This window comes from Ambystoma mexicanum, chromosome 4p, assembly GCF_040938575.1.
Source record: "Ambystoma mexicanum isolate Mex_15411 chromosome 4p, UKY_AmexF1_1, whole genome shotgun sequence".
Lineage (NCBI taxonomy): Eukaryota > Metazoa > Chordata > Amphibia > Caudata > Ambystomatidae > Ambystoma > Ambystoma mexicanum.
In genome coordinates this window covers 1,106,120,562-1,106,148,147 of record NC_090927.1, presented here as the reverse complement: position 1 = coordinate 1,106,148,147, position 27,586 = coordinate 1,106,120,562, and the positions used below count along the sequence as shown (strand labels likewise).

The following is a 27,586-nucleotide window of genomic DNA, read 5'->3' as shown; positions in this document are numbered from 1 at the left end:
ACCATTGATTGCTAGTACTGAACACCAAAGTTGGAGATAGGTAGACAATGGGAGTCATTAGTAGATTGCCTGTCCAGAATTAATGTGCCGGTAATTCGTTTTACGGCCACGTTTCTGGACCGGCAAACTCCAAGAGCTCGACATAAATCATCCCCCACTGGCAAAAACAGCTGTATTAGAGGTGCAGGTAATACCAGCAACCCCCTCAATGGAATGGGTATTTACTGGTATTCCTACCACATGGAATATGCTGTTTATTACGGTATATGAGGCGGCGTGAACTGTTTTACCGTTTGCCAGTATCCCACCGGAATTACCAGCGGGATACCAGCAAACCCCTTATGACCTACAATGCTTTATGACCTGCAATGCCTTTGTGGGTAAGTCAAGAAAATCTAGATTTTAAATGGCTATGACCGGTAATTTGTGTGAGGTCTTGAAACTTATTTTTTGCGGTCAATTCCTAACAGATAGAAAAGCAAGCATGCGTGAGTTTTAAACTTTGGGATTTGCCTATACGATTGGATACGAGACGAGTGTGCATGCTGATTTCAGACTATGCCTCTGCGATAATGAGATCAATTAAACCATTGTCAATCTGCCCTTTATTATGTCAAACTTATATTTAACTTTGATTTGATATACCGTGGCTGTATTCTTCTAGAGCAGGCATCTGCAGCAGCCTTTGTCTCTTCAGATATTTTCGACTACAATTCCCATCAGCCCTAGCCACCATAGCCAATGGTGAGATATCATGGGAAGCAACGAGCTGGAGAGCAACACGCTGCAGACCCTGTTCTATAGCTTCAACAAGCAGAGGGCTGAATGGTCACTATATTATTTGTTTAGTTTAAAATTCATTGTTCCGGCTGGAATTTCAATAATTTACAATGACAATCTCTTTAGAAATAATTTAGCAAGTAGCCCAGTGAGAACCTCTTTTCTAGCGATATGAAATGATAAAAACAGACTCAACTTCGCCAACATTTTGCTTAAATTAATGTTTAGGTTTGAAAAAAAGTATTTAAATTAATTTTTATCCTCACTATAGTGATATTATTGCATTATATTTCGATGTTGAAACTATCACATTGTATGACTGCAATAAAGATGGATGCATATGTATGACGGTCGAAAGACCAGGCACTTATGGGACACTGTTTTAACACCATTCACATTTATGTGTTTGCAGGTAATGAGAGCCTGGAAGAGAACTATGTGCAGGACAGCAAGATGGGTTTTGTCATCAATGCCATCTACGCCATGGCCCATGGTTTGCATGATATGCATCTGGCCATGTGCCCGGGTCACGTCGGCCTCTGCGATGCCATGAAGCCCATTGACGGCAGCAAACTCTTAGAGTTCCTGATAAAAACGTCCTTCCGTGGAATTTCTGGCAAGCAAATATGGTTTGACGAAAATGGAGACTCGCCGGGAAGGTAAGAAATCCTTCAACCAATCCCATTCCTGGAAAAATCATTCACGAGCACAACTGTCAAACCTCCGCTAAAGGACCTGGCTTGACATGCTTACTAACAGCTTGCACTACTAGGAGGTATTTTAAGCACAAAGGTCTTCTTCAGTGGAAGTCCCTCTTTTACTGTGAAAGTGAATTTTCTATCCATCCTATCAATTCAGGCATTGTGTTTATGCCTCCAATCTCAACTACAAATATGAAACCAAAAAGGTGGGCATACCCCATCACTCATCAAAACCTGGGGTACCAAAACTGACACAACTACAACGGGTCCTGTGTCGCATGAGATACATATTGAACGATAGATCATCAAAAAATCACTAGTTATGCCATCAATGGGAACAACGCCAGCAAAAACCCAGATCAAAGCAAGCAAAAAAGTAGTTTTATTTGAATTTAAATTCGTTGATAGTATACATGTATATTAAAACATCAAAACAAGGAAAAAAGAATTTTTTTCAAATCACTGAAAGTTTGAAAAAACTCAAACTTCACAAATTCAAATCAGTCTCAGAATGTAAAAAACATAATCACGTGTGAACCAGTGCTATGTAAATACATTAAATCTGACTACAAAGGGAAGATACATCAGAAAAGAATAGATCCACAAATCCCAAGAACATAAACGTGAAACACTAATTTATCTCATATGAGTACAAGTCCACAATTCTCAATTATGGTTAAACAATCATTACAATGTATGTAAAGGGAGATCATTCAAACATGTGGTCCAATCCCAACTACTGGAGGGCAATGTTCCCTCTTATTATTTTTCTGTAAGTGCGGAACTGGTTGCCATTCGTGCACAGCTTATTTTCCATGTGTGCAACTGACTCACAAGGTAAGCCTTTTTGTGAGCATGCTTAGTTAGTGAGCTACCATCTCCAAAGAGAGTTTGGAAGGAATTGCCACTTCCAAACCACTGCAATCGTTTACTAATCGGCATAAAAGGTGCATCTTAAAACACTTTTTACAAGCACATAGGTTAAAAACATAAATATTTTAAATGTGATTATACCAGTTCAAGACCTCAAGATATGCCACAGTAGCTAGCAAAAGTACTCATGTGCAGAGAAACAAGTGTGCTGTATGCCACTGGAAAAACACTCATGTGTATTACAAAAAAACTAATATTGCTTTTCATAACTGATGTGGCTATCAAAAATCAGACTGGATACAATATTTGCAGATGTAATAAAGGCAACTAAAAGGAATGTGTCAGAAAGCATGCCAATAGGAGTTCATGTGCAACTTTAATGAAGTAATTCAAGGGCCATGAGAACATGCCTCTCATAATTTGTGTAGGGATGATAATTGCATCAGAATAACTGCACCACAGAATATGATGATGAAAATTCCCTGGCTTCTGCTTACTAGCCACATTATATTGTCCTGTGAGCTACTCAACACCAGCCTTACAGCTAAGAGAAATATACACCATCCATTTTTAATACCTAAAAACAGAAAAATTTGCCCAATAAAAACAATGAACACATAGCAACCAACCCCTGGCTTCTGCCATAAAAGCTCCATTGATATTGTTTCTAATCAGTGACCAGCAGAGCAGTGGCATAGGAAGGAGCTCTAATAATATTTCTGACCGATCTCAGGACACATTTTAAGGGCAAAGAACATCTTTTAATAAGCATGAAGTATCTCTGTTGGCAAAGCTAATCACCTTTTGTACTCCCTGAAAAATAATTTCACTCTAAGTAGGAAGCAAATTCTTAACAGAGCCTTGCTTGTAACCCTGACATAGGAAGTAAAATGACAGGGCACACAATACAGCCCGTAGTTTTGCCCACCTTTCCTCACCACAGCCTGGACAAAATTCAACCGGAGATTAACTGAGGTTTCCTATAGAGCCCTGTTGAAGTGAATCATATAATGTATCCCTTTTAGGTTAACAGCATCAATGCTCAGTGGTACAACAGCTTGAGAGACTTCTTCTGTAACTAGGGTTCCCTCTGTAATTCATTGTTATCAGTTAAACAAGATGCAGGGGGATGCTACAGTCAGTAAACACAGAACACATGTTTATATTAAAATTCCCTCAGCAGCTGAGAATAGAAAGAAACAGAAAGTGCAGTTCTGTAGACTGTTACTTGAGTTTCCTTTCATTCGGCAAACAAACACATTTTCTACACTGTACTGTACTGCCAAAACAACTGACTTGGTTTTTGAAAGTTACTGATTTGTTCATCACCCACAAGGAGTGTTCTCCTGTGCTCTTTCACCCGTACCCTTCCCCAGATCCTGTGTTCTCCGCCAATACTAGTTGACAGGGCACTGTAAAACTTGAGAAATTGTAGCAGTGAAACACTCATTGGGCTTTTTACATACTCATAACACTTTGCAAGAAAAACATATTTTGTGATCCTCTCCATGACATTATTTGCATTTTAAGAAAATGGCATGAATCCGCAGGTAAACAATTATTTTGCAGTGAACACAAGATCGTATGCAACTTATTTAACTCTTATAATGTTGGGTAGGATTATACAACTGATAAGTGAAATCATTGTTGTATAGCATTGAGTTACAATATAATGTGTTAAGGTTTATGCAACTCTGAACACTTAGGGCCTCATTACACGGTAGGCGGTAAACTATGGTTCATGCCGGTAATTTACCGGTACCGCCTTGGAGGAAAGGGGAATACCGCCCTATTCCAAGGTTGGGAAGGCGGTAATTCCTCCTTCCTCAATTGCCCTTCCCCATTCCCATTTTTGCCCCAAAGGGCATAATGGGAATGGGGAAGGCGCTAATTACGGTACCGCAAATTGCGGTACCGTAATTAGCACCCCGGTCCCTTTGCGGGTTCATTTTTTAGCGCCTGCTAAAAGCAGGCGTTAATGTACCAACCCGCAAAGGGACCTCATAGTAAGGCGGTAAGGGTTTACCAGTACCGGTAAAATACCAGTACCGGTAAACCCTTACCGCCTACCGTGTAATGAGGCCCTTAGAAAGGATGCAGATTGTGTGAAAAGCATTCTGCTGTCTGAATATCCATTGCCCTAATACTATAGACAAGTAATACCTGGCATAGCCCATGCCCATTATCCCTTGCAGGCCAAATAAATGATATTGCAATGTTGCTCCCCACTTATAGAGTAATGTTAGCAATGCTCAAGTAGGAGACTCTGAGTATGACGTTGGTCTTCTCAAATTCCTTAGAGGGCAAATTCATATTTGAGTTTAATAATGTGTTAACATGCAAGGGAACACTTCAAAACACTTGCGTGACATATGTACTAAGAATAGGAAGCATGGGGTGAGGTTATATATCCAAGTAGCCTGTTTACCTACAGTCAGTATCTGATATTTGAGATGATAATTAGGTTTGATGGTGTGGGTGATGCTTTTATTATTAATATTATTAGTGCATTTATTGAGCGCAGACCTGGCTTTGGGACTCAACAGAGTGCTTTGCAATCGTAAGGGGAATAACACAGTGAGGGAAGCAGAGAAAAGAGAGTGTGAGCTAACAGGGAGGGTAATGGTGGCCAATTTGCAGCAAGGGATCTACAAGCAACCAGGGGAGGAGACAATGTGGGGCAGATCACAGAGTCTCAGGTAATGTGGGGAGTGGAGGGTTTGTGGACCTATGTGTTACAGAGGAGCCATTCCTTGAAGAGGAAGGTCTTGAGCTCACCCTGAACTGTAGCAGCAATGTGGTATGTCTGATGTTGACGGTAGGAGGTTCCAGAGTATTGGAGCATAGACAGAGAAGGATGTACTTCTAGTTTTTTACTTCCTGCACCATCGGAGTTCAAGCCTTCACATTTCCTCACTTCTGGTGGATTACAGTCCTCTGGAGATGCTGGGTTTCTCAGTGAGGTAGCTTGGGGACTTCAGGGTGACAGCCTTGTAGATGATGCAACAGGATTCTAAGATGATATAGGCTTGCAGTGGGAGCCAGCACAGTTTGAGGAGGGTCAGGGTTGAATTTCCAGAGTCCTTTCATGAGTCGTGTTGCACATGCAGTGCACATCTCAGAGGTGCCAGGGTAATCGCTGGAAGGAACTTTTATAAGGCACAATGAATAAAATAATTTCTGGTATTTGAATGTTATTAAACATAAAATAAGTTGATGTAGGTACATGTCTGGTAACCTTTTGCTGAGCCAAGAGAGGAAGAGTCAGGGTTGTCTGATAATATCTAAATATGTTTAGGGGAAGAGGTTAGAGTAAGCGCGTGGTAGACTAAAGCATAGGAGTCAGGGGAGGGGAAAGAACAGTAGTTGTTTAATGTGTGCAAGCATATCTTAGTCAAGACTTTTCTGTTCATGGAGCCACTTTTTCATATTAGTGTTTACCTCTTGTGGATGCATTTTTTGTTTAGGTTTTTAAGGTCACGCTTGCATAGTAGGGTAACGTAAACGAACTACACCAGAATATCGCGACTAGTTAGTTATTTTAAGAGAAAGCAAATGTCAGGTAATTGCTGTGTCTTGAGCCTCATTAAATTTTTTTTGCATAGGTGAGAATTGCCTGTGTGCGCTGCTAAAATTCTTCTGAGTGGCACCCAGAAGGAAGCTGGGCAAGCGCACATGCACACAGCTTAGAGGGAACATTGCTGGAGGGTTCTTCTCTGGTAATGAAATAAAATGTCTTTAAGGTTTACCATAAGCTCCTGCTCACCTTAGGAATTAAATTCCTATGTTCAATTTAGCTTCATCAGAAAGATGCCTATTCCACTGGAATCCATGCATGAGCCACTAACTTTCATTGTAGAACTTTTTGAATTTTTGTGTATATATTACAGCAGACTTACCGAATGCCAAAAGATCTTGTCAAGGCTAAAACCCACGGCAGATACAATTCAAAGATGGTTGCTTTTAATGAAGACCACCAAATCCAGTTCCATGTCTTTTAACAAACACTTAAATAACGAAAACCTTTCCAGCGAAAGAAAAATAACGAAAACATGTTGAATTCTTTTCACTTTTTTAATCTGGGGTGTCCACTCTAAACCTCCTGTTTCCCCAGCTTTATTATCCTCCTCCTAACAAACCCACCCTTTTTAATCCCTTACCCCATCCCCATATATACTTTTACCAAATAAGGGGGGCGTGGCTATAGAGCCATGTGAAGGGACGTGTCTGTGGAGGAGCTCCTGATGATCCTGTATGCCGCGGACGAAAACGGGCAAGAAATGCGGCGCACGGCGTTATAAAAGTAGGAGCAGTCGTGTGACGTTCCACTGCATACATATGGAACGAATCGCGACGAATGCAGCCGGCACGCAGAAGATAAAAGTGAAAACATCAGCCCGCTTCTCGCCAGATCGGGATTCAAAATGGCGGCCCATCTGAAACAAAGAAACGGGTAGGCGCCGCGGAAGGTCGGTGTCCGATCGGCGCTGATGTGGATGCCGACACCGTGGGCTGAGCAAGGCCAGACGTGCAAAAGATAAAGGTGCAGACGGGCGGAGATACTGCTGACCGGCATCTGCTGGGTGGACTCGAGATTGGCTACAGAAATCGGCAACGGAGTGCCGCACGCAACCGAGAAGTGCCCCCCATACAGAGACGGCTTGAAGCGAGTGCGGGACACGGACATGCTGATCCGCCGGCGCTGCGGATGAAAAGTACGAAGATGATCGCAAACGCTGGCACAGATATATTGTTGCAGGCGCCGGCGGAACTCAGTAGTAACATGCATTCCGCGCTTGGATCCAGGGGAAGTCGCAACGTTGTTGCCTCGCACTAACGAGCCCAAGCAGAGAGAAGTTAAGCCCCAGGAGTCCTGGAAAACATCGCGGAGGCACGCGCAACTTTCGTGTGCACCCGCACTACGCTGGGAATTACTTCACAGTAAGGGCAAGGGGGGGGCATATAAATAGAGAACTGAGTGAGGAGACGACGGGGAGATGCCCTTTGTGCCATCTGTTTGACTCCATCGGAGTGGGAGCCCCATAACGGAGCCCATCTACAATACATCAAGGGGTGGCCTGCTGATAATCAGGAAGAGCTGTATTTGGACGAGCAGAGGGGCCCGGAGGACAGGCCACGCAAATGCTGCAGCATAGGGGGCCGTACCACCCCCCGAGATATACCGCCTGAGGGGGTTGCAGCAAGGTAATACCGCATAACATTGGCACCCATCACGAGAAGTAACCTGCACCGCAGGCACTGAAAGTCACTTGCCCCGGGAAGGGTGAGAGAAGGCAGCGAAAGCTAGGACCTGGGAAGACCATAACAAGGGGCAGAAGAGAGCCAATTTCCGCCCAGGTAATAAGCCGCGAGCGGAGACACGCTTGGGCACATCACTAAGAAACAGTGTCATCGGGGGGGTGGCGCACTATCCGCTTGGGTCACACAGAGCGGATCGCCCCCGGAATTACAAGCGTGGACGATAAACTGTTGCTAACTGAAGAAATGGCCAGCAAGCCCCCGAGAGCGAATGCTAAACAGCCTACGATGGATGAATACACCAGAACGCCGACTGGCCTAGAAGGAGCCAAGAGCAAGGATAAGACCCCAGTAGGGGGAATGGCCGCTGTGAGCACAAATCAGGAGGTCCTTGAAGCAATTGCGGACTTGAAGGCGGCCTGGGAGTCCAAGCTTCAACTGGCTGTGTCGGAATTGAAAACGGCGATGGAGCGTCAAGTTGGGGCGGTACAGGAGGATGTGAGCCTCCTCAGGCAGGACGTCAGGACTTTGGCGGAGCGCACGGAGACCCTGGAAAAGGAAATGGGCCCGACCGCTGCGGACTGTGCCGCACACAAAAGGGAGCTACATGCCCTGATGCAACGATTGGGCAATCTGGAGAGCAGAGCCGATGAGGCAGAAGGGCGCGCTCGGAGAAATAACATTCGTATTGTCGGACTGCCGGAAGGAGCCGAGGGCCACAATCCGACGGAGTATGTGGAAAACATGCTGCTGCAGGAAATCACTGGGGGGAATCTCTCCCAGGGATTTGCTGTGGAAAGGGCGCACAGGGCTTTGACCAGGAAGCCACCTCTGGGTAGCCCGCCCAGGCCATTGATTGCCAAGATTCTAAATTATCGAGATCGCGAACGAATCCTTGAACACTTCTGTAAAGGGGGAACAATACAACGGGGCGCGGCGAATATAACTGCTTATCCGGATTACACCCTGCGGGTGCAGCAAAGTCGCATGAACTTTGGATCGGTTAAGAGGAGATTGCGGGAGGCGGGCCACAAATATATGCTGCTCTACCCGGCTAAATTAAAGGTGTTTCATGGGAGCAGGATGCTGTTCTTTGAAACTCCAGAAGACGCCATGGGGTGGCTAGACATGCAGAGCTGCCCCCAGGAGGCAGATATTCAAAAGAAAGATGCAATTTGATGGAACGAGCAGAGTGATGGAGCTAGCTGGATTGAGAACTGTGGGACTTGATTATAGTCATTGATGTAGCTAGGCGGCTGGCACACTTTGGCTGGTGGGAAGCATGAGTCGTGCGCATGGAGAGTGCTATGTAAGGTAGGAGTCTCCCAAGACCGATCTTTATATCCCCATTTAGAGTTTAGTTAGGTCACTGTTAGTGAGGTGACGCCCTGCTGGGTTCTCAATTGGGTTGTCAAGGGAGAGCCAAACGCGGGAATGCCTGAGATCCAGGGATGGAGCTGGGCAGTTAGTTGGGTTGGGGTGTTGGGGTGTTTAAAGTATATATATGAGCCTTGGTGGACGTTCTATTATAGGGAATCTGTTTGGTGTGAGTGGGAGGGCCGTGCGGGGAGGGGAAGGGGAGCAATCGACAGACCATGGGTGATCTTAAAATATTAACATGGAACATTAGAGGGCTCAATAGTTACCTGAAGCCCAATAAGGTTATGTTGTACTTGAGGCGACAGAAGATAGACATTGCCTTGTTGCAGGAGACACATCTGACAAAGGAGAGGATGGAATTGGTGAAGACGAAATGGAAAGGAATAGCGGTGGGTTCATCGTATTCTGCCTATGCAAGGGGAGTGCTTGTCTGGATAGCGCCGCATGTCCCATTTAAGATGATTGAAGAAACTGTAGATGCAGAAGGGAGGTTAGTCATAATTAAAGGGCTGTTAGAGAACAGAGAAGTATGTATAGTAAATACTTACGCCCCTAACCAAAATACGGCGACATACTTTAGGACATTGTGTACTAAGCTGAGTGCGGGGGCGGGGGCTGCGGTGGTTTGGGGAGGGGACTTTAATTGTGTCTTGAATCCAAAAGTAGACAGGTCGGACGGGGGGGCGGCTAGGCTCAGCCCAGCGGCCAAGGTGTTGCAAGGGTTGCTAGCAGACTTTGGCTTGGCTGATGTGTGGAGAGTGAAACACCCTGAGGGGAGACAGTATTCGCACTACTCGGCTCCGCATCAGCTATACACGAGGCTGGATTATATCTTTGCCACCCCGGACGTGGTTGCTGAGAGTACTCACGCAGAATATGAAGCTAGGGTTCTCTCGGATCACTCGCCCCTGGTCCTCGGGTGGCAGTATTGCCCCCCCAGGGCGCAAATACCAACTTGGCGCCTCCGTGCAGAGGCGCTCAAAGACTCTGTTTTCAGGGAGGATCTGAGAGAGAAGATCATTGCTTATTTTGAAGTGAACACTGGTAGCGTGCAGTCAGCGGGCACTTTATGGGAGGCCTTCAAGGTGGTGATGAGAGGGGTTGCCATTGCTAAGTCAAAGGGGTTGCTAGGTGGGGTTCTGGCTGAACTACAAGCAGCAGAGATTGAACTAGAGAAGAAGCTAGAGGGAGATGAGGCAGATACGAAGGAAATATTTAGACTACAGCGGAAGTGTGCGGAATACTGGGACAGGCTCTATAATTTAAACTATAAAAAATACATAGAAAGGCAACATTCGGGAGGAGATAAAACGGGCCGGCTCCTAGCGTGGCTATATAAGAGCGAAGCCCCCAGGTCCCCAATTCGGACTGTAACCGATGAGGAGGGTGAGACGGTGGATACTCAAGAGGGAGTAAACGGGGCATTTGCAAAATATTATACTGCCTTATGAAGATGATGGGGAGAGCAACCAAGATGAGATTGAGGAAGTATTGGAGGACATAGGCCTGCCCAAGGTGAGCAACGAGGAAAGGGAGGAACTTGATGCACCAATCTCTCTTGAGGAACTGAAAGAGACTGTGAGGCAGTTGCCAACTTGTAAAGCCCCGGGGGCAGATGGGTTCCCCAGTGAATTCTATAAAATGTATCAGGAAGAGGTGCTCCCACCCATGCTAGACATGCTTAACGAGGCGTTTGAAGTGGGATGGTTGCCGGAGTCGTTTAGGGAGGCGATTATTATACTGCTCCCCAAACCCAATAAACCAGGACATAGCTGTAGCTCTTATAGGCCCCTGTCGATGTTAAATCAGGACAGTAAGATCCTGACAGCGGTTTTGGCCAATAGAATGCAGAGAGTGATTGTCCCGAGTAGGAATATCACTCACAACCATAGACGACTCCACCGAGTGGTTGAATGGGGGTGTGGGCAAGATACCGAAATGGCGATTGTGGCGCTGGACGCAGTCAAAGCGTTCGATTCCGTTAAGTGGCCGTGGCTGCTGGCGGCCCTGCGGGGGTATGGCATGGGGCCGGGCTACATTAAATGGGCTAGAATGCTATATAGCGAACCGCTAGCCAGGGTCCGTACGGGGGCAGTGGTGTCTGAGAGATGGCAGCTAGGCAAAGGCACTAGACAGGGATGCCCGTGGTCCCCGATGTTATACATCCTGGCCATGGAGCCCCTGGCGATATACCTCAGGCATCAATATGAGCCGATTGGCATTGAGATAGGAAAGGAAAGACATCTCATCTCCTTATACTCAGATGATCTGTTATTGTATTTAATGTATCCGGAAGAGAATCTTCAGTATGTTTTGGAGGTGATGGAGCGGTATGCCAGACTGTCCGGTATAGCGGTGAACCCCCAAAAATCTAGCCTATTCCCACTGGGGAGGTACGTGGGAAAGCCTGTGGAGAGGCTACATGTGTTGCAGATTCCGTGGGTGGTGGGCTCCTTCCGCTATTTGGGGATAGATGTATATCACTCCGTTGAGGAGGAACACAGGCGCAACACTGAAAATGCTATAGGAAAAATTGGGAAGTGCATGAGGTTTTGGGAGAGGTTGCCCCTTGCGATGATGGGCCGGGGGGCTATGCTTAAAATGGTGGTCCTGCCCCGACTTTTACATTATTTCAATAATATCCCTTATATGATCCCTAGGAAGTTTTTTGTTAAACTACACAACCTGTGCAGGGACTTTTTGTGGCATGGCACCCGACACAGAGTTGCATTATGGAAGATGCAGAACTTTTATGAGAAAGGCGGTATTAAACTGCCTAACTTCGAGGCTTATTATGTAGCTGCACAACTGCAGTACGTAGCTAGGTGGCTCTCTGATGATGAGACCCCGAAAAACAGATTGCTCGGGAGAGATTGTGCTCCTTTTTACTTGCGGGAAATGATTTGGGTGGCTAGCTCTGAGATGAAGGGGCGCCCTAAGATGTTGTTGTTGGGATGGAGCATGTGGCGCCGAGCCTGCCGAATGATGGGGGACCCTTTCCCTTGTGTCCCGCAGATGCAGCTGGTCGCACTGACGAAGGGAGATGGGCAATTGAGGGTAATCATTAGGACTTATTGGGAGTCGGTGGGACTAGTCACCTTGGGAGACATCTGGCAGGAAGGGGCTATTATGGAGTTGGAGGAGCTTGGGACGATGTCGGGACTGCACAGTCAGTATGTTACTTACCACAGGATAGTACAGGAGATCCTGAGTAGGTGGCCTGAGCCAGGTTGGCGGAGGAACCGAACACCACCGTCGAGGTGATATACGATACATCAGAGGGTGGACATGAAGTGATGCTGATGATTGGCATCGGGAAGGACCTGGGACACTTGAGAGCAGAATGGGAAACAGAGATGGGAGCCCCGATGGAGGATGGGATGTGGGAACGGGCTTTGGGATATCACAAGAAGGTGTCGAGAAATGCCAGGTTTAAGCAACTACAGCTGTACATGACGCACAGGGCGTACATGACCCCTCAGAGAATATCAAGGTTCAGAAATGTTGGGCGCCAGGCTTGCCCTAAGTGTGACGAGGAGGATGTAGACATGATACACATGTTCTGGGCGTGCCCGGTAATTGAAGCCTATTGGGGGGAGGTGGCTCTGAAGTTAGTGGAAAAGGGGATCACACTTGCAATAGATTCGGCCTGGGCCTGCCTGCTGGGGGGGTATCCCAGAACGCGAAAGCACAGACATATTGGAAAATTAAAAGACCTGGCATATGTGCTTGCGAAGCGTAGGATCGCCATGGGGTGGAAGACGTGTCACAGGCCGCGAGTGGAGGTGTGGTGGAAAGACCTGCAAAAATGGGCGGAGGCTGAAACAATTGTGTGGCAAGAAGCCAGTGGCGCTGGGGGTGAAGAGGAAATGGGTTCTCTAATGGCATGGAAACTGCTGATAGCCGAAATGTTTGGAGCGGCAGTGGCCCCAGCAGGATCCGAAAGCAGTGAAACCCTGACACATGAAACAGATATCGAGGGCAAGGAATAAACAGGCTCATATGGGGGGGGGGAGTGCAGTGTTTATGTTGTTTTGGATTTTATGCTTATTTGTTGTTTGATGCATTGTTTGATCAAAATAATAAAATAAATTTAAAAAAAAATACTTTTACCAAATAATTGAAATTTTTTTCTTATTTATTTTTCACTGAAAATGCTATTTGTTATTTTGTTTTTGTTATAAACACTGTATACCACCAAATCCCTCTCTTTCACAATAAAACACAGGTATATAACATCACTTGGAGTTTGCTGTCAAAGATCCTAATTTGCAGGATTGTTGAGTGGTACAACATTGCTCATGACTAGATGACTTTCATGCAACGTGTCCTCTGGTGAGCTTAGTGTGCTAGGGGTAGGGGAGGATGCAAGGGTGCCTAGCCTATTCCCTGGTAGTCATGTGTGCATTTCTAAACCTGAATGTCCATGGGAGGACCCGAAGATCATAAGCATTTAGCAAGTAGAGTTAGCCGTCCAATGAATTCATCGCAAGTGGGTACTAGCTCAGAGCTTGATCACTTCAGTGCCCTGCTCAACATGGAGTGAATAACAAAACTGGAAGTACATGGAGATGCACTCATAATCTGTTGGACTAATACATTCTCTTGGTTTATAAGACAGGAGTCCAGACCATCCCCGAATTGCGGCACCGTACAGCACAATCGCGAAAGATTTGGCAGTGTGCATATTTAGTAAGGACCCAATCAGTTGTCTTTTAATGTTGTGTATAAACAAGAGAATGACACACTTAATCTGGGCCATTCTCATTTATTGCCTAGCAACGGGGCCTGTCCAAGAGAGGTTCTGTATAAATCGGATGCCCAGATATTCATAATGTTCACACAGGGAAATGAACTGCCCACTTACATACATTTCTTTGGGGTAGTAGGAACTCCTGCCCAGGTGCTTCACATTGAATTTGGTGGGGTTTTCATGGAGACCACTTTGTGACATATCAGATAACAAGTTTCTGCAGAGCCTCTGCTGACCTGGCCATTAAAATGAAAGCAATTTCTACATATGAGGGTATGAATATCCGGTCACTGTTCAGCGATATGGGAAGTGCGAAGGAATTAACCCATAGATTACAAAGTTGGAGGGGCAGGAATCACTCCTGGTGCCTTACCCAAGAAAGGTTCACCAGATATCCCAAACCTCACATTTACCCTCTTCTCTGTGTGCAACTTGACCAGTAAAGATCAACGATTCAAGGTGATGCCCGTTTCAACCAGAGTGGCCCACAATTTCTGAGGTGATAGAACTGAACGCCAGGTACATGAACTTTACATGAAAACGGCACCCATGAACCAGTCCATATTTCAAATGGAAAAGTGAAGGTCAAGGCCCTGGGGAATTGTCCCCAACATCTCCCCGAAGTACCAGACCCCTTTGCAGCTTATGAGGACTATGCTCTAAAAGAATCCACACCATGACGAACAGAGGGCCCCACGAGTACGACTCATTAGAATGACAAATAGACATATAAATCAGATTAGAACATGGACTCTATTCAAATACTGCCACTGAGCCAATCAGAATTCTCACAAGGCAGTGTATAATCGTTGACCTAGGCCTCAGTCCAAACATTCTGACTTCAGCCGCATTCTGACAATCAGTACATAAACAATTGTCTTGCGCTGTGTGAAGGGAGACAGCAGAATGTGCACTCCAATTCCCCAAACCTGCAAACAGCAATGAAAAAGAAAATGTGCAAAGTTGATAGTTGCTTAAATTAACATTATAAGTTAGTAGTGTTTACTGTTTTTTCCCACAATAAAATGCTTGCACAACACCATACTCTAATAGTCTTATATACATCGGGAAGGATCATTAGAACTTAGGATAATAACCCTACCCCAATGTATAGCCTTTGGCTTTGCCTCTTGCAGTAACTTGAGCATGGGTCATTGGCATATGATAGCGACCCCACTCTTCGTCTATGAGGATTAATGACATCCTTCTCCAATGCATTGTCTTAAAAAACAATCTTGAACAACGAATAGCATTTTATTCTAAATATCTTCATTTATTTATTTTCATCACAACAAAACCCTTGAAATTCAGCAGGTGTGGGAAGTGAAGATCATCTTAACTCAGCTTCCATCCCCTGTAGATGTCCCCCATGATGTAATTTTGTATGTCATCGTGAATCCCTTCTGTGTTATAATTTATGTGCTCATGGGCTTAGCCGAGCTAAAATGGTATTGAAATCCCACACCAGATGAATTTCAAGGGTTTTTGTTTCAATAAATCAGCTAAATTGAACTCTTTCTTAACTAGAGCTTTTTTCATTAAATTTCAAAAGTTCTGTTATGCTATATTTTCTTTGAGGACCCCCTCTGTCCATGTTGCAACAATGACTTAAAAAAAGATAAGGCCACTGGTCATGGCCACGGTTAGCAGCCTACTTGCCGAGACCCATAGCACCCTCCCTAGTACTTAACCAGGGCCCGGCAGCCGTGTCCTGCGTCCATGCCAAGCAACCGCAGGCTCCACAAGCCTTCATCCCCTGCCAATGTTCACTGCCAATCTAGTAGATCACACCTCTCTGAAAGTCTAAAGGATTATAGCTAAGCCCCAGTGGTCTATATGCAGCTGGTTATTCCACCCCCTTTTTTATTCCAGCGATAATATGGTCTGATCCCTGTAGTAGGGAAATATTGACCAATTACCCTGTTAATACGAGAAAGCCCAGAAATTACAGTCTTCACTGTCCTCACTGGCACGGACCGTGTGTCCTTCTCCTGTTTTCTACTTTTCATCACTGCCCTTTCATGTGTATTTTCCGCCTGCACCTCTCCTTCCACTGTACGGGTCATGAGATGGTGTGATGGATTTCTTTACCGATAGTGTCTTATGGCATTTTGGCCATAATCTCATGCGATTCCCCTTATGAGCCGAAAACGTTCTCCCTCAAACGGAATCCCCAGCCCACCCCAATATGCACTATTGCACATGTGCGCCTCTTTCTCCCTCCCCACCTGTAGCCAGATAGGAATCAATGCATTTCTTTTCCTCTTCCAAATATAATTTTGAGCACTTTTCATATTTTTAGCTTTCCTCTCTGTGTTAACAGAAGAATCACTTGCATCGAGCAAAAAATAAAAGGCAGCTTTAAATTTCTGAAAAGTCTCCCAGCTCGTTCTGATGTAAAGCAACATGGGAGATAAATAAATGTTTTTCGAGAGCATGGGGAGCCCCCTGCTCCATCTACTATTTTAAAAATTACTGGATGGATTTACCCCAAACCAGCAAAAGCCACATCTTGGGCGCTTTGTGCCCAACTGCTTTCTTATTTGATGCAAATAGGTGCTACAGGTATTCAATTGAAGCAACTTTTCCCTATGAGACAATTAATGGAACTATGCCAGCATTATTTGTTTTCATATTCACTTTTCCACCTTTTAACAGGTTTAGGGGCCGATTCATGGAACAAATGTGTGCCGAAAATCTTGGCGCAAGGTGGCGCAAGCATGTAAAAGCAAGCGCACGCGCACACGTGCGATTCATGGAAGGGCCTGTGCGTGGCGCACACAGCCGCACACATCACAGCACCATCCAGAACGCCATGTGTGACACGCACAGTGAAAGCGCACAACGTCGGCGCACACACCAAAAAGGGGGTGGAACATGGGGCGGAACACACGGAATGGGGAACAACGCGTGAAAAAGAAGACGTAACTGGGGAAGTACTGCAGTGAAATACACGGAACGCCCACACGCACGCGAACAACACATATTCATGGAATCGAATACAAGAAACCGGCGCATGTTAAAAGACTCGCACAGGCATCAACACATCCGCGCAAACAACAAACAGGTATATATAGCTACGATGAATGCCCCATTTGTCGCAGCACTGATCGTGGGACACCGCAGGAGGAGGAGAATAGCCAGGCCCCGCATTTTTTTGCCCCGGACCAGCCTTTTTGGGATGCCTGACGACCAGGTCTATGGCACGTATAGGTTTCCACCTCGTATCATCCTAGACCTGGTGAGGGAGTGGGAAGATGACCTTACATCACCCACCCTGTGCTCCCAAGCATTGAGCCCCTTGGAGAAGGTGCTCAATGTCCTGCTTTTTTTGGCCACTGGGTTATTTCAGTGGACAACTGCCATAGTGGGGGGGGGTCCTACAGGCCACACAGTCATGCTGCCTACACCAGGTGTTGCCCTCAGTCCGCAGGCACATATACATGCCGAGAACACCCACAGAAAGGCAGGCCGTGGTCCAGGACTTTTACAGTGTGGCACACTTCCCAAAAGTGCTCAGTGCCATAGATTGCACCCATGTGACCCTACGTCCACCTAGGGCCACTGAGCACATCTATCGAAACCGCAAGCACTGGCATTCCATCAATGTGCAGGTTGTATGTGATGCCAAGGGAATCATCACCTCTCTCTATGCAAACTACACTGGGTCTACCCATGACAGTTTCATATACTGAACGTCCACCCTGAGCCGGACCCTGGAAGCTGGGAAACATGGCGACACATGGCTCCTAGGTGAGTACAAATGCCTGTGCACATGTATGCATGTCACACACAGACAAATACACAAACCCAACTAATCACATCCATTATCACTTCCCCAGGGGACAGCGCCTACCCTCTGAGCAACCACATAATGACGCCAATCCGAACCCCACCACACCACCCCAGGTAAGATACAACGCTGTCCATATTGCAACCAGGGGCATAGTGGAGTACACATTCGGAGTGCTCAAGTCACGCTTCCGCTCCCTTGACCGCTCTGGCAGATGTGCAGGCACCAAATGGCAGGGCACGGTGGCAGCAGGCAGGCAGGCAGCAGCAGATGGATCGTGGGAGGCTGCTCAGGGCTCTGGGGGGCAGTAATTCGGCCTTCTGGACAGGAGCGTGGTCTTCCATATGTTGTCGCGTGGCCAGCTTGATACAGAGTGATTTGGCACGTGAAAAAACAGCACGTCAGCGTGTAATTCGAGGAAAGGCACTTAACGCGTAAGCGCGTCTGTGACGTAACATGTGCGGATGTTTCCCTTGCCACGGGTTGAAGGTCCCACGTGGGTTTCCATCACTCTGTATGTGCTCTTCGTGGGATGCGGTATGTAAATTCCAAGGGTCCGCGTGGATTTTTGCACGCGTTTTGGCTGAGGTGAGCAAGGTATGTGTATTCTGAGGGGTGCGCGGGGAGTTTTCCACACGTTTTTGATAAAGCGAGAGGGGTACGTGTATTCCGAGGTGTGCGCCTGGACTTTTCCACACGTTTTGGCTGGCGCGAGCAAGGTATGTGTATTCCGAGGGGTGTGCAGGGAGTTTTCCATGCGTTTTTGATAGCACAGAGGGGTATGTGTATTCCGAGGGGTGCGTGTGGACTTTTACACGCATTTTCGATAGCACGAGCGGGGTACGTGTATTCCGAGGGGTGCACGGGGAGTTTTCCATGCATTTTCAATAGCACAGAGGGGTACGTGTATTCCGAGGGGTGCGCGTGGACTTTTACATGCATTTTCGATAGCTCGAGGGGGGTACGTGTATTCCGAGGGGTGCACTGGGAGTTTTCCACGCATTTTTGATAGCATGAGAGCGGTACGTGTATTCCAAGGGGTGCGCGTGGACTTTTACATGCGTTTTCAATAGCGCGAGCAGGGTATGTGTATTCTGAGGGGTGCGTTGGGAGCCACACTGCGCCACGGCTCGTCATGGATGTTGAAATCCATGAATACGCTATGCGCTGAAATGGGTTTTGGTGCACGTGGCTGGCGCATACTGCCGCACGTGCACACTGTGCGCCAGCCGCATGCGCAACTTGTGCGGCGATTTCTATGATTTACCCCCTTTATCTCTCCCAAAAATGTTCAGTTCAAGGGAGGAGGTGCAAACTAATATTTGGGAACATTTCATACAAAACCGTCTAGTGAGTCTAAAGTTATTAGGAACAGAATTTTGGGAAAAGTCTATGGGCCTCATTATAAGTTTGCCGGTCTGGGAACTACAGTACCGGTAAGCTTGACAGTACCTTGTTCCTGGACCGTAAAGAAATGAGTTGTGCTCGCGGGTGCCTTTCTGCACTCCAGGTCGGACCTGCGGGCAGAAAGGCACCTGCGAGCACAGCATGTAGGATGCAGCGGCACTGTTACAAACGTGCCGGTGCATCCGACCTCCACGTTCCCATTCAAATGGGAATGGGGAACATCTTTTTTCTGCAGCCCCCGAATGGGCAATTACCGGGTCCGGCAAATTCCGTGGGTGCTGGAAAATATCGCAAGTTTGGCGTCAGCCTGCCAGTTTTACTTGTTATGAGGCCCTATGTTTACCGATTTCACCTTAACTATAATGTGGTGAAATGCAGGGCTAAATTACAGAATAAAATGTTTACCAATGCAACAGATGTTAACTATCAATTATCACTGGCTTTATTTAAGTACCCATTACAGAAGGAGGAAACACAATACACCACTACATTCTGCTCCTCTGAGTTACCACCAGTGCTAAATATCACTGGTTGTAAGTACAGCAGTGATAAAAGTACAGCCATCAGAAATGTATTACCACTGGCAATGTCATTTAAAGAAACAAATACAGCTGGGCCAAAAATAATGTCATTTTCGAACTGGTCTTTAAAAAGGTAGCACTCAGTAACAGTGTCTGTCTTCTGAACGATGTGTCATATGTGAATGGCATCCAAACACAAATGTGCTTATGAAGGAGCTGTTTGTGCTTAAGGCGCTACATGCCAACCACAGCACCAGTCTATCGTGGCATATGTTAATTCAACATATACCATGACCGGCTTTATTAATGCTGCTGGTGGCAATTACCCCAAGCAGTATTTACACACCCTATAATTAGGTAGCTGCTGGAAAAGCAAAAATAGATGTGTTCCATGGTTGTATTTTCACCTCTGGTGGAAATGTCGTAGAGCGGGCAGTAATGTGCAACAGACCGCTGCCAGCAGGACAGATCAGCAAAATTGTAATCTCAGGGAATGGTAATTTATAGCCGCTGTTTCTGTAATAAGCTCATTAAGTCCTCCATCTAAAATGCTTTTTCTAAAACCAGTTAAATCCGTCCACTTATTTACTATTGTTTGACATTGTAAATATTTTAAAAACCCAATTAAGTGTTTTAACATATTTTCCCCCGTAGGGATTTGACCAATTACTGTTTAAAACAAATTAATTGGCATAGCAGCCATAGCAGCAACCATTAAATGTCCCTGCACGTGAATGCTGATATTATAGAGACCTGTTCCCTTTTCCCTGATCTCTTATTCTGATCATGTTAAAGTGTGTTGATAATTAAATCATCAGAATGCAGTACTGGGCTGTGCCCATGAATCCTAAGAAGCCATGAAGGATGAAGGTGGTGATGGGCTCCTGGTGGTGCTTTGAGGTCAGGGATATGCAACCTTTGCCTCTCCTGATGTTTTGGACTACAAATCCCAGCATTCTAAGCCAGAATAGTCAATGGTAGGGATCATGGCAGTTATAGTCCAAAACATCTGGAGAGCTGCAGGTTTCAGATCCCTGTTCTAGGTCTTGCAGTAATGGTGACTGTCATCAATCATGTCATCCTGCTCCTTGGATTTTAGCACTGTGTGGACCTTCACACCAGTTTCTTGTAAGGTGTGTAAGGGTGTCGAAGAAGGAAGCTGGCATGTTGGTTGCTATAACATTTTATTTATACTAAAACAAACCCCTCACTATGCCTATCTTTTAAGAGGGGTTTCCCCGCCTCAAACTAATATGAAAGAATCTGTCAAAATGTCTATCAAAACCAAACGCCAACATCCTGTGTCACAACCTACTTCCATCCCTTACACTACAACTAAAGAATAATCCAACAGAAAGTTCCTTCTCCAAGAGAATGAGTCCCTTCTGCTGGTATTTGGGTGGTGTCTCCAACATGTTCTTTTGCAAAAGGATGCCATAAATCCCTGACTTGTGGTTCCAACAAAACCTTTGTACAACTCAACTTTCAGGACCAGGAGAATGACTCCCTTCTCCTGATATTGGCCGGCACACTCCCATATCATTCACAACAAAGCCAGGAGGAATGACTCCCTTTTCCTGGCATCTCTTGAGTATATAAAAAGGGATTAGGGCTTCAGTTTTTTCACAATTAGAATAACTCCTGTCTCCTGGTGTCTGAGAGTTCTTTTACATATCTTTCAACTCACTGTTTATTTTGCCGGTCTCGCATGGTATTAGTAAAATCCCAATCCTTCTCTGGGGTTCAGTGGACCTATCTCTGCCACTGTGGCGAGGAAGATTTTCTCAGATGTCTGCTTCACTGGCATTGGTATCACAGACCCTCTTCTGGTTGTTAGTGGACTCATCCCTTCCACTGCGACAAGGATGCTTTGCTCGGATCCTCAGTTCACTTATTTTGGAGTCCCAGACCCTTCTCTGGTTGTCAGTGGATGTATCCTTGCCACTACAATGAGGCTGCTTTCCTCATATGATTGATTCGATATGGCTACGGTCTTTGAGAGTGGGGAAGATAACAATTTTTCAAAAAAGGCCCTTCCATTGTCAGGTGAGATGGTACGATATAGGGTTGGAACCAATCCCTTGTTGGAAGAAGTGCGAGCGATAAACTTTTCCAATGTAGTCAAAGATCTGGTGATAACTTTCCTAATTGCCAAAGGCATCGCCCAAAGGCTGATCTGACAATATTGAAAGCGGCTTCTATCCACCAGCTGCAAATCCTGCTTGCGTTTCTGAAAAGATTGTAGTTCCCCATTCTACAAAAGGCCTGAAAATGATCAAGTCTCTATATGCGCGCCAGGCTTGAAATGGCGTGATGTGCAGGGAAGCAAAAGCGGATTAACCATGGGCACATCCAGTAAGTCCCCGAAAAAATGATCTCTAAACTTCAACTGGTGATGAACAAGGCTGATCCTAGCCTTTAAAGGGTGGGATCATATCCCTCAAACTTTGGAGAACCTAAGAAGGCTATCCAGACAACAAAGAATGATACAGGAAGTCATCTGCATTAGTCACAAGATGTACTGGAATCCAGGCCCAACCTACATGACTAAGTAGGTCAGCCATTACAATCTGGCAAGGACGTTTTCAGATCAACATCTGCCAAGTGACTACATATTAAAGTAACATTTCATGCTGGAATCCTTAAGGACCAGAATATGTCAATATGTAAATGAGTCTTCTAACCTCGTGACTCAGTGTGAGAGTGTGTGTGTGTGAGTGAGTGAGCGAGTGGGTCACAGCGTCTGTGGCCTTATAATAGATGTACTGCTTCTGTGTTCTTTGATCAGAGTGGAAAGCTATTTGAGAGGGAATGGTGGAGCATTCTGAACTTTGGATGTGTGTACAGCAACCACCGTTGTCATGCAGAGCTAAGTTCACTTTGAGGCATTATTTGTTATTTATAATGCGCTTAATACCTGGAGGTTTCTAAGCGCAAACCCGGGGTTCGAACCTGCGTTGCTCCGTGTTGTCCTGCTTCCAATGCGAGCAGGTTGCCCCTGAGCTATCCTCCCGTTGAAGCAAGAGCTGGTTACTGCTCTGTAGCAGACGGAAGGGCTTGCTTTTTTTACAGTTTGTTTTAATTAAGTACAAAGGAGCAAGACCTAGCCAGCACCTAATAACCAAGCAGGCAATTTGAATAAGATAAGATATTTTGAACAAAACCCGCTTCATGACTAGCGACCAATGCAGCGTACATCTGGAATCCATCACATTGTCCCATTTTTCAATTGGGGAGCCAGTGCAATGGCCACATTTGTGTCCTTTGTAGTTTGGCTGTCAGAATCTCTGGGCGGTCTGCATTGAGGGCATCGTCATAATTGAGGCTTGCATTTGCTGCAGCCCCGATCACCAATGTCCTCTGTGTTGAGGAGGGAAACAGCATGATGTTCTAGATTTTCTTAAGCTTCCCAATGGCTGCACTGATCTCAGGGCCTTTGTCATTTCTTGAGCAATGAAGACACCAAGATTCTTAACTTCAGCTAAGGGAGTAAACCTTTTGCCCAGCTGCACAGGATTGTTCTGTGTCCCAAAAAGAATGGCTTCCGTTGTTGCATTGTGGTTTCTTTAATTGGAGATTGTTGGCTCTTATCCGTTCCTGAACTCTAGGAAGGGATTCCTAGGGATTCCGAGAGCTGTGGTTTCTTTGACCTGGAGTTAGTCGTCTTCCAACCATCCCTGAGCTCTACAAAGGGATTTTGAGGATTGAGAGAGTCGCCACCCAGCTTGATGAGTTTCCGATAATTTCGCTAGAACAGGGAGGTTGGTAATCTGTCTGAAGTTAGGAGGACTTGAAGGGCCTAATTTATATAGTCGTAAAAAGGAAATTCCACCGGTTTTCCACCAGTGGAAAGAACTCTATTTAAAGTGTACAACAGACCGGCTTTACACCATTTTTCTGCAGGCAGGAAATCCGGCAGACCTCATTGCCATGCATTGGAACCGATGGATTTTCCGCCATGCTGGTGTAATGCAAAGATTAAATAGAGTTTTTTCTGCTGGGAAAAAAACTGCATATTTTACCTTCTGCCACACTATAATCGTGACCCGAAGGATTGAGGAGATTTCTTTTTAAAAAGAGGGTGTGATAATGGTGAGCAGGTCCTCACCCACCGAATCTGAGTTAGCAATGGCTAAGAAGGCCCGATTGATTTTATTTAGTCGAAAAAAAACTTGGGGTTTTGAAAAAGAGGCTTTTCAAAGGAATTTCACCAGAATTGGCCTATTTGGGTGCTTAGTGGTGCTTTCTGACTTCTATATTAGAAGTTATTTGACTAAATATTGGGGGAACTCCCTTACTTTGACTAAGCCTCAAAATAGCCTGTTTGCATTTTCAGCAGAACCCCTCGCACATTATTAGCTAATTTTGAGTCCCTTGGAATTGCACCCTAAGTGAGCAGGGGCAGCCCAATGTGGACCCGTTGATCTCTATGTCCTCAACGGTATCTGTACAACAGCTGCTCCTCACTGACAAATGTGTGTCCGGGGTTGCTGATACACTTGCTTGGAGGATCTCTGGTAGGTATTTTGGTCTGAAGTGTCCTTATACAAATGGATGGTCTCTGTGGTACGGCGCAGGGAGCTAACACTTGAGTGAGATCTTCCTAAATGCAATGAAGCCCAGGCAACAGGTTATTTGGCTTTTGCTTGTTTCTCAGAAGCAGACTTGGAACACCAGTGGCTTATAGATATAGGCTGCTTTACAGGTCATTTCAGAAATGCAGCTACATTTCTAAAAACCCAATGTTTACCATATGTATGGTACTGGTGAGCGAACTCCCCCAAAAGTGACCTGTGTAACGGTGCAGGTCACTGATTCAAGAGCTTGGTAACTGTGATAAGGTGGAAGAAGAGAAGGGAAATCAGAGCCAAATCAAGTCCCCTTTGTTGATCATCAAAGGAGGGAGAGTTAACGAATGATGTCATGAAGGGTGGGTCTGCTGTATCCTGAAAGAAACTTGGATGATACAATGAGAGATAATGCTTTCTCCATGGGAGGTGCTTTTCTCTAATACTGGACTTTGTTTTGTTTTTGTTTTAAAAAGGGACCGGAATCAGGGTCTCCTGAAGAAGAAGGTGTATATGAGTGGGCCTATTAAGAAAACTGATGCCGTGAAAGAGAAGCCAACGAAGTGCACCTGTTGTGCGGTATAAGAAGGACCCTGTTGGCCTGGTTTGTGAGCAAGTTGAAACGTTATTGTTATTGTTGAAGTTAGCATGGGGGAACATGCGCAGCCCAGCTGAAGCGGAGAAAAAGCTTCGCCGACCTACTGAGACAGCCACAGCTGTGTCCACGGCGCCGCTCCTAGCCCCCTCCTTCACGGAGGAGGAGTTGCGGCTAATCACTTCCCTGAGCATCAGCCGTATAGAAAAGGGGGCCCGACCGGCATGGCCTGCCTATCAACATCAAGGAGGCCGTATGAGATGAGACAGCTGATCGGCATTGACGGTTATACGTCAGTGGGGACGGAGCCGCTACGAGACGAACAGAAGCCAGGAGAAACGAAGCAACGAGCGATTGAAGCAGGTGAGCGACCCAAGGCTCAAACGGTAGCCACCTGGGGGAGAAAGAAACATAACGTGAGGAACGTATAGACTGTTATCAGAGATGGAAGCAGAGTAGCATGTTATAGCGTGATGGAAGCATTAATGGAACCTTATTTAGACTCATAAGCAGTAAGAATGTGAAACAAGACTTTGGGAAATAAGAACCAAGACTTTGGAGCAAAACTCATTAAACCTGAACTATATTAAACAAAGAGAGGTAATAAGGAGGAAGTGAAACATCAGAATTCAACCAGGGGCATAGTGGAGTGCACATTCGGAGTGCTCAAGTCACGCTTCCGCTCCCTTGACCGCTCTGGCAGATGTGCAGGCACCAAATGGCAGGGCACGGCGGCAGCAGGCAGGCAGGCAGCAGCAGATGGATCGTGGGAGGCTGCTCGGGGCTCTGGGTTGCAGTAATTCGGCCTTCTGGGCAGGAGCGTGGTCTTCCATGTGTTGTCGCGTGGCCAGCTTGATACAGAGTGATTTGGCACGTGAAAAAACAGCACGTCAGCGTATAATTCGAGGAAAGGCACTTAACGCGTAAGCGCGTCTGTGACGTAACATGTGGGGATGTTTCCCTTGCCACGGGTTGAAGGTCCCACGTGGGTTTCCATCACTCTGTATGTGCTCTTCGTGGGATGCGGTATGTAAATTCCAAGGGTCCGCGTGGATTTTTGCACGCGTTTTGGCTGAGGTGAGCAAGGTATGTGTATTCTGAGGGGTGCGCGGGGAGTTTTCCACGCGTTTTTTATAGTGCGAGAGGGGTACGTGTATTCTGAGGTGTGCGTCTGGACCTTTCCACACGTTTTGGCTGGCGCGAGCAAGTTATGTGTATTCCGAGGGGTGCGCAGGGAGTTTTCCATGCGTTTTCGATAGCGCAGAGGGGTATGTGTATTCCGAGGGGTGCGTGTGGACTTTTACACGCATTTTCGATAGCTCGAGGGGGGTACGTGTATTCCGAGGGGTGCACTGGGAGTTTTCCACGCATTTTTGATAGCATGAGAGCGGTACGTGTATTCCAAGGGGTGCGCGTGGACTTTTACATGCGTTTTCAATAGCGCAAGCGGGGTACGTGTATTCTGAGGGGTGCGTTGGGAGCCACACTGCGCCACAGCTCGTTATGGATGTTGAAATCCATGAATACGCTATGCGCTGAAATGGGTTTTGGCGCACGTGGCTGGCGCATACTGCCGCACGTGCACACTGTGCGCCAGCCGCATGCGCAACTTGTGCGGCGATTTCTATGATTTACCCCCTTTATCTCTCCCAAAATGTTCAGTTCAAGGGAGGGGGTGCAAACTAATATTTGGGAACATTTCATACAAAACCGTCTAGTGAGTCTAAAGTTATTAGGAACAGAATTTGGGGAAAAGTCTATGGGCCTCATTATAAGTTTGCCGGTCTGGGAACTACAGTACCGGTAAGCTTGACAGTACCTTAGTTCCTGGACCGTAAAGAAATGAGTTGTGCTCGCGGGTGCCTTTCTGCACTCCAGGTCGGACCTGCGGGCAGAAAGGCACCTGCGAGCACAGCATGTAGGATGCACCGGCACTGTTACAAACGTGCCGGTGCATCCGACCTCCACGTTCCCATTCAAATGGGAATGGGGAACATCTTTTTTCTGCAGCCCCCGAATGGGCAATTACCGGGTCCGGCAAATTCCGTGGGTGCTGGAAAATATCGCAAGTTTGGCGTCAGCCTGACAGTTTTACTTGTTATGAGGCCCTATGTTTACCGATTTCACCTTAACTATAATGTGGTGAAATGCAGGGCTAAATTACAGAATAAAATGTTTACCAATGCAACAGATGTTAACTATCAATTAACACTGGCTTTATTTAAGTACCCATTACAGAAGGAGGAAACACCATACACCACTACATTCTGCTCCTCTGAGTTACCGCCAGTGCTAAATATCACTGGTTGTAAGTACAGCAGTGATAAAAGTACAGCCATCAGAAATGTATTACCACTGGCAATGTCATTTAAAGAAACAAATACAGCTGGGCCAAAAATAATGTCATTTTCGAACTGGTCTTTAAAAAGGTAGCACTCAGTACCAGTGTCTGTCTTCTGAACGATGTGTCATATGTGAATGGCATCCAAACACAAATGTGCTTATGAAGGAGCTGTTTGTGCTTAAGGCGCTACATGCCAACCACAGCACCAGTCGATCATGGCATATGTTAATTCAACATATACCATGACCGGCTTTATTGATGCAGCTGGTGGCAATTACCCCAAGCAGTATTTACACACCCTATAATTAGGTAGCTGCTGGAAAAGCAAAAATAGATGTGTTCCATGGTTGTATTTTCACCTCTGGTGGAAATGTCGTAGAGCGGGCAGTAATGTGCAGCAGACCGCTGCCAGCAGGACAGATCAGCAAAATTGTAATCTCAGGGAATGGTAATTTATAGCCGCTGTTTCTGTAATAAGCTCATTAAGTCCTCCATCTAAAATGCTTTTTCTAAAACCAGTTAAATCTGTCCACTTATTATTTACTATTGTTTGACATTGTAAATATTGTAAAAACCCAATTAAGTGTTTTAACATATTTTCCCCCGTAGGGA

At 46.0% G+C, this 27,586-nt stretch overlaps 1 protein-coding gene across 3 annotated transcripts in view; it reads left to right on the top strand.

The window, feature by feature from the left end:
- Positions 1–27,586, top strand: part of GRM1 (glutamate metabotropic receptor 1) — a 2,116,184-nt gene that overhangs the window by 1,693,717 nt on the left and 394,881 nt on the right. For all 3 annotated transcript variants that reach the window (XM_069606696.1, XM_069606695.1, XM_069606697.1), the window contains exon 5: positions 1,193–1,439. In XM_069606696.1, coding sequence (XP_069462797.1) covers positions 1,193–1,439 — 247 coding nt within the window. The remainder of the gene's footprint in view (positions 1–1,192; positions 1,440–27,586) is intronic.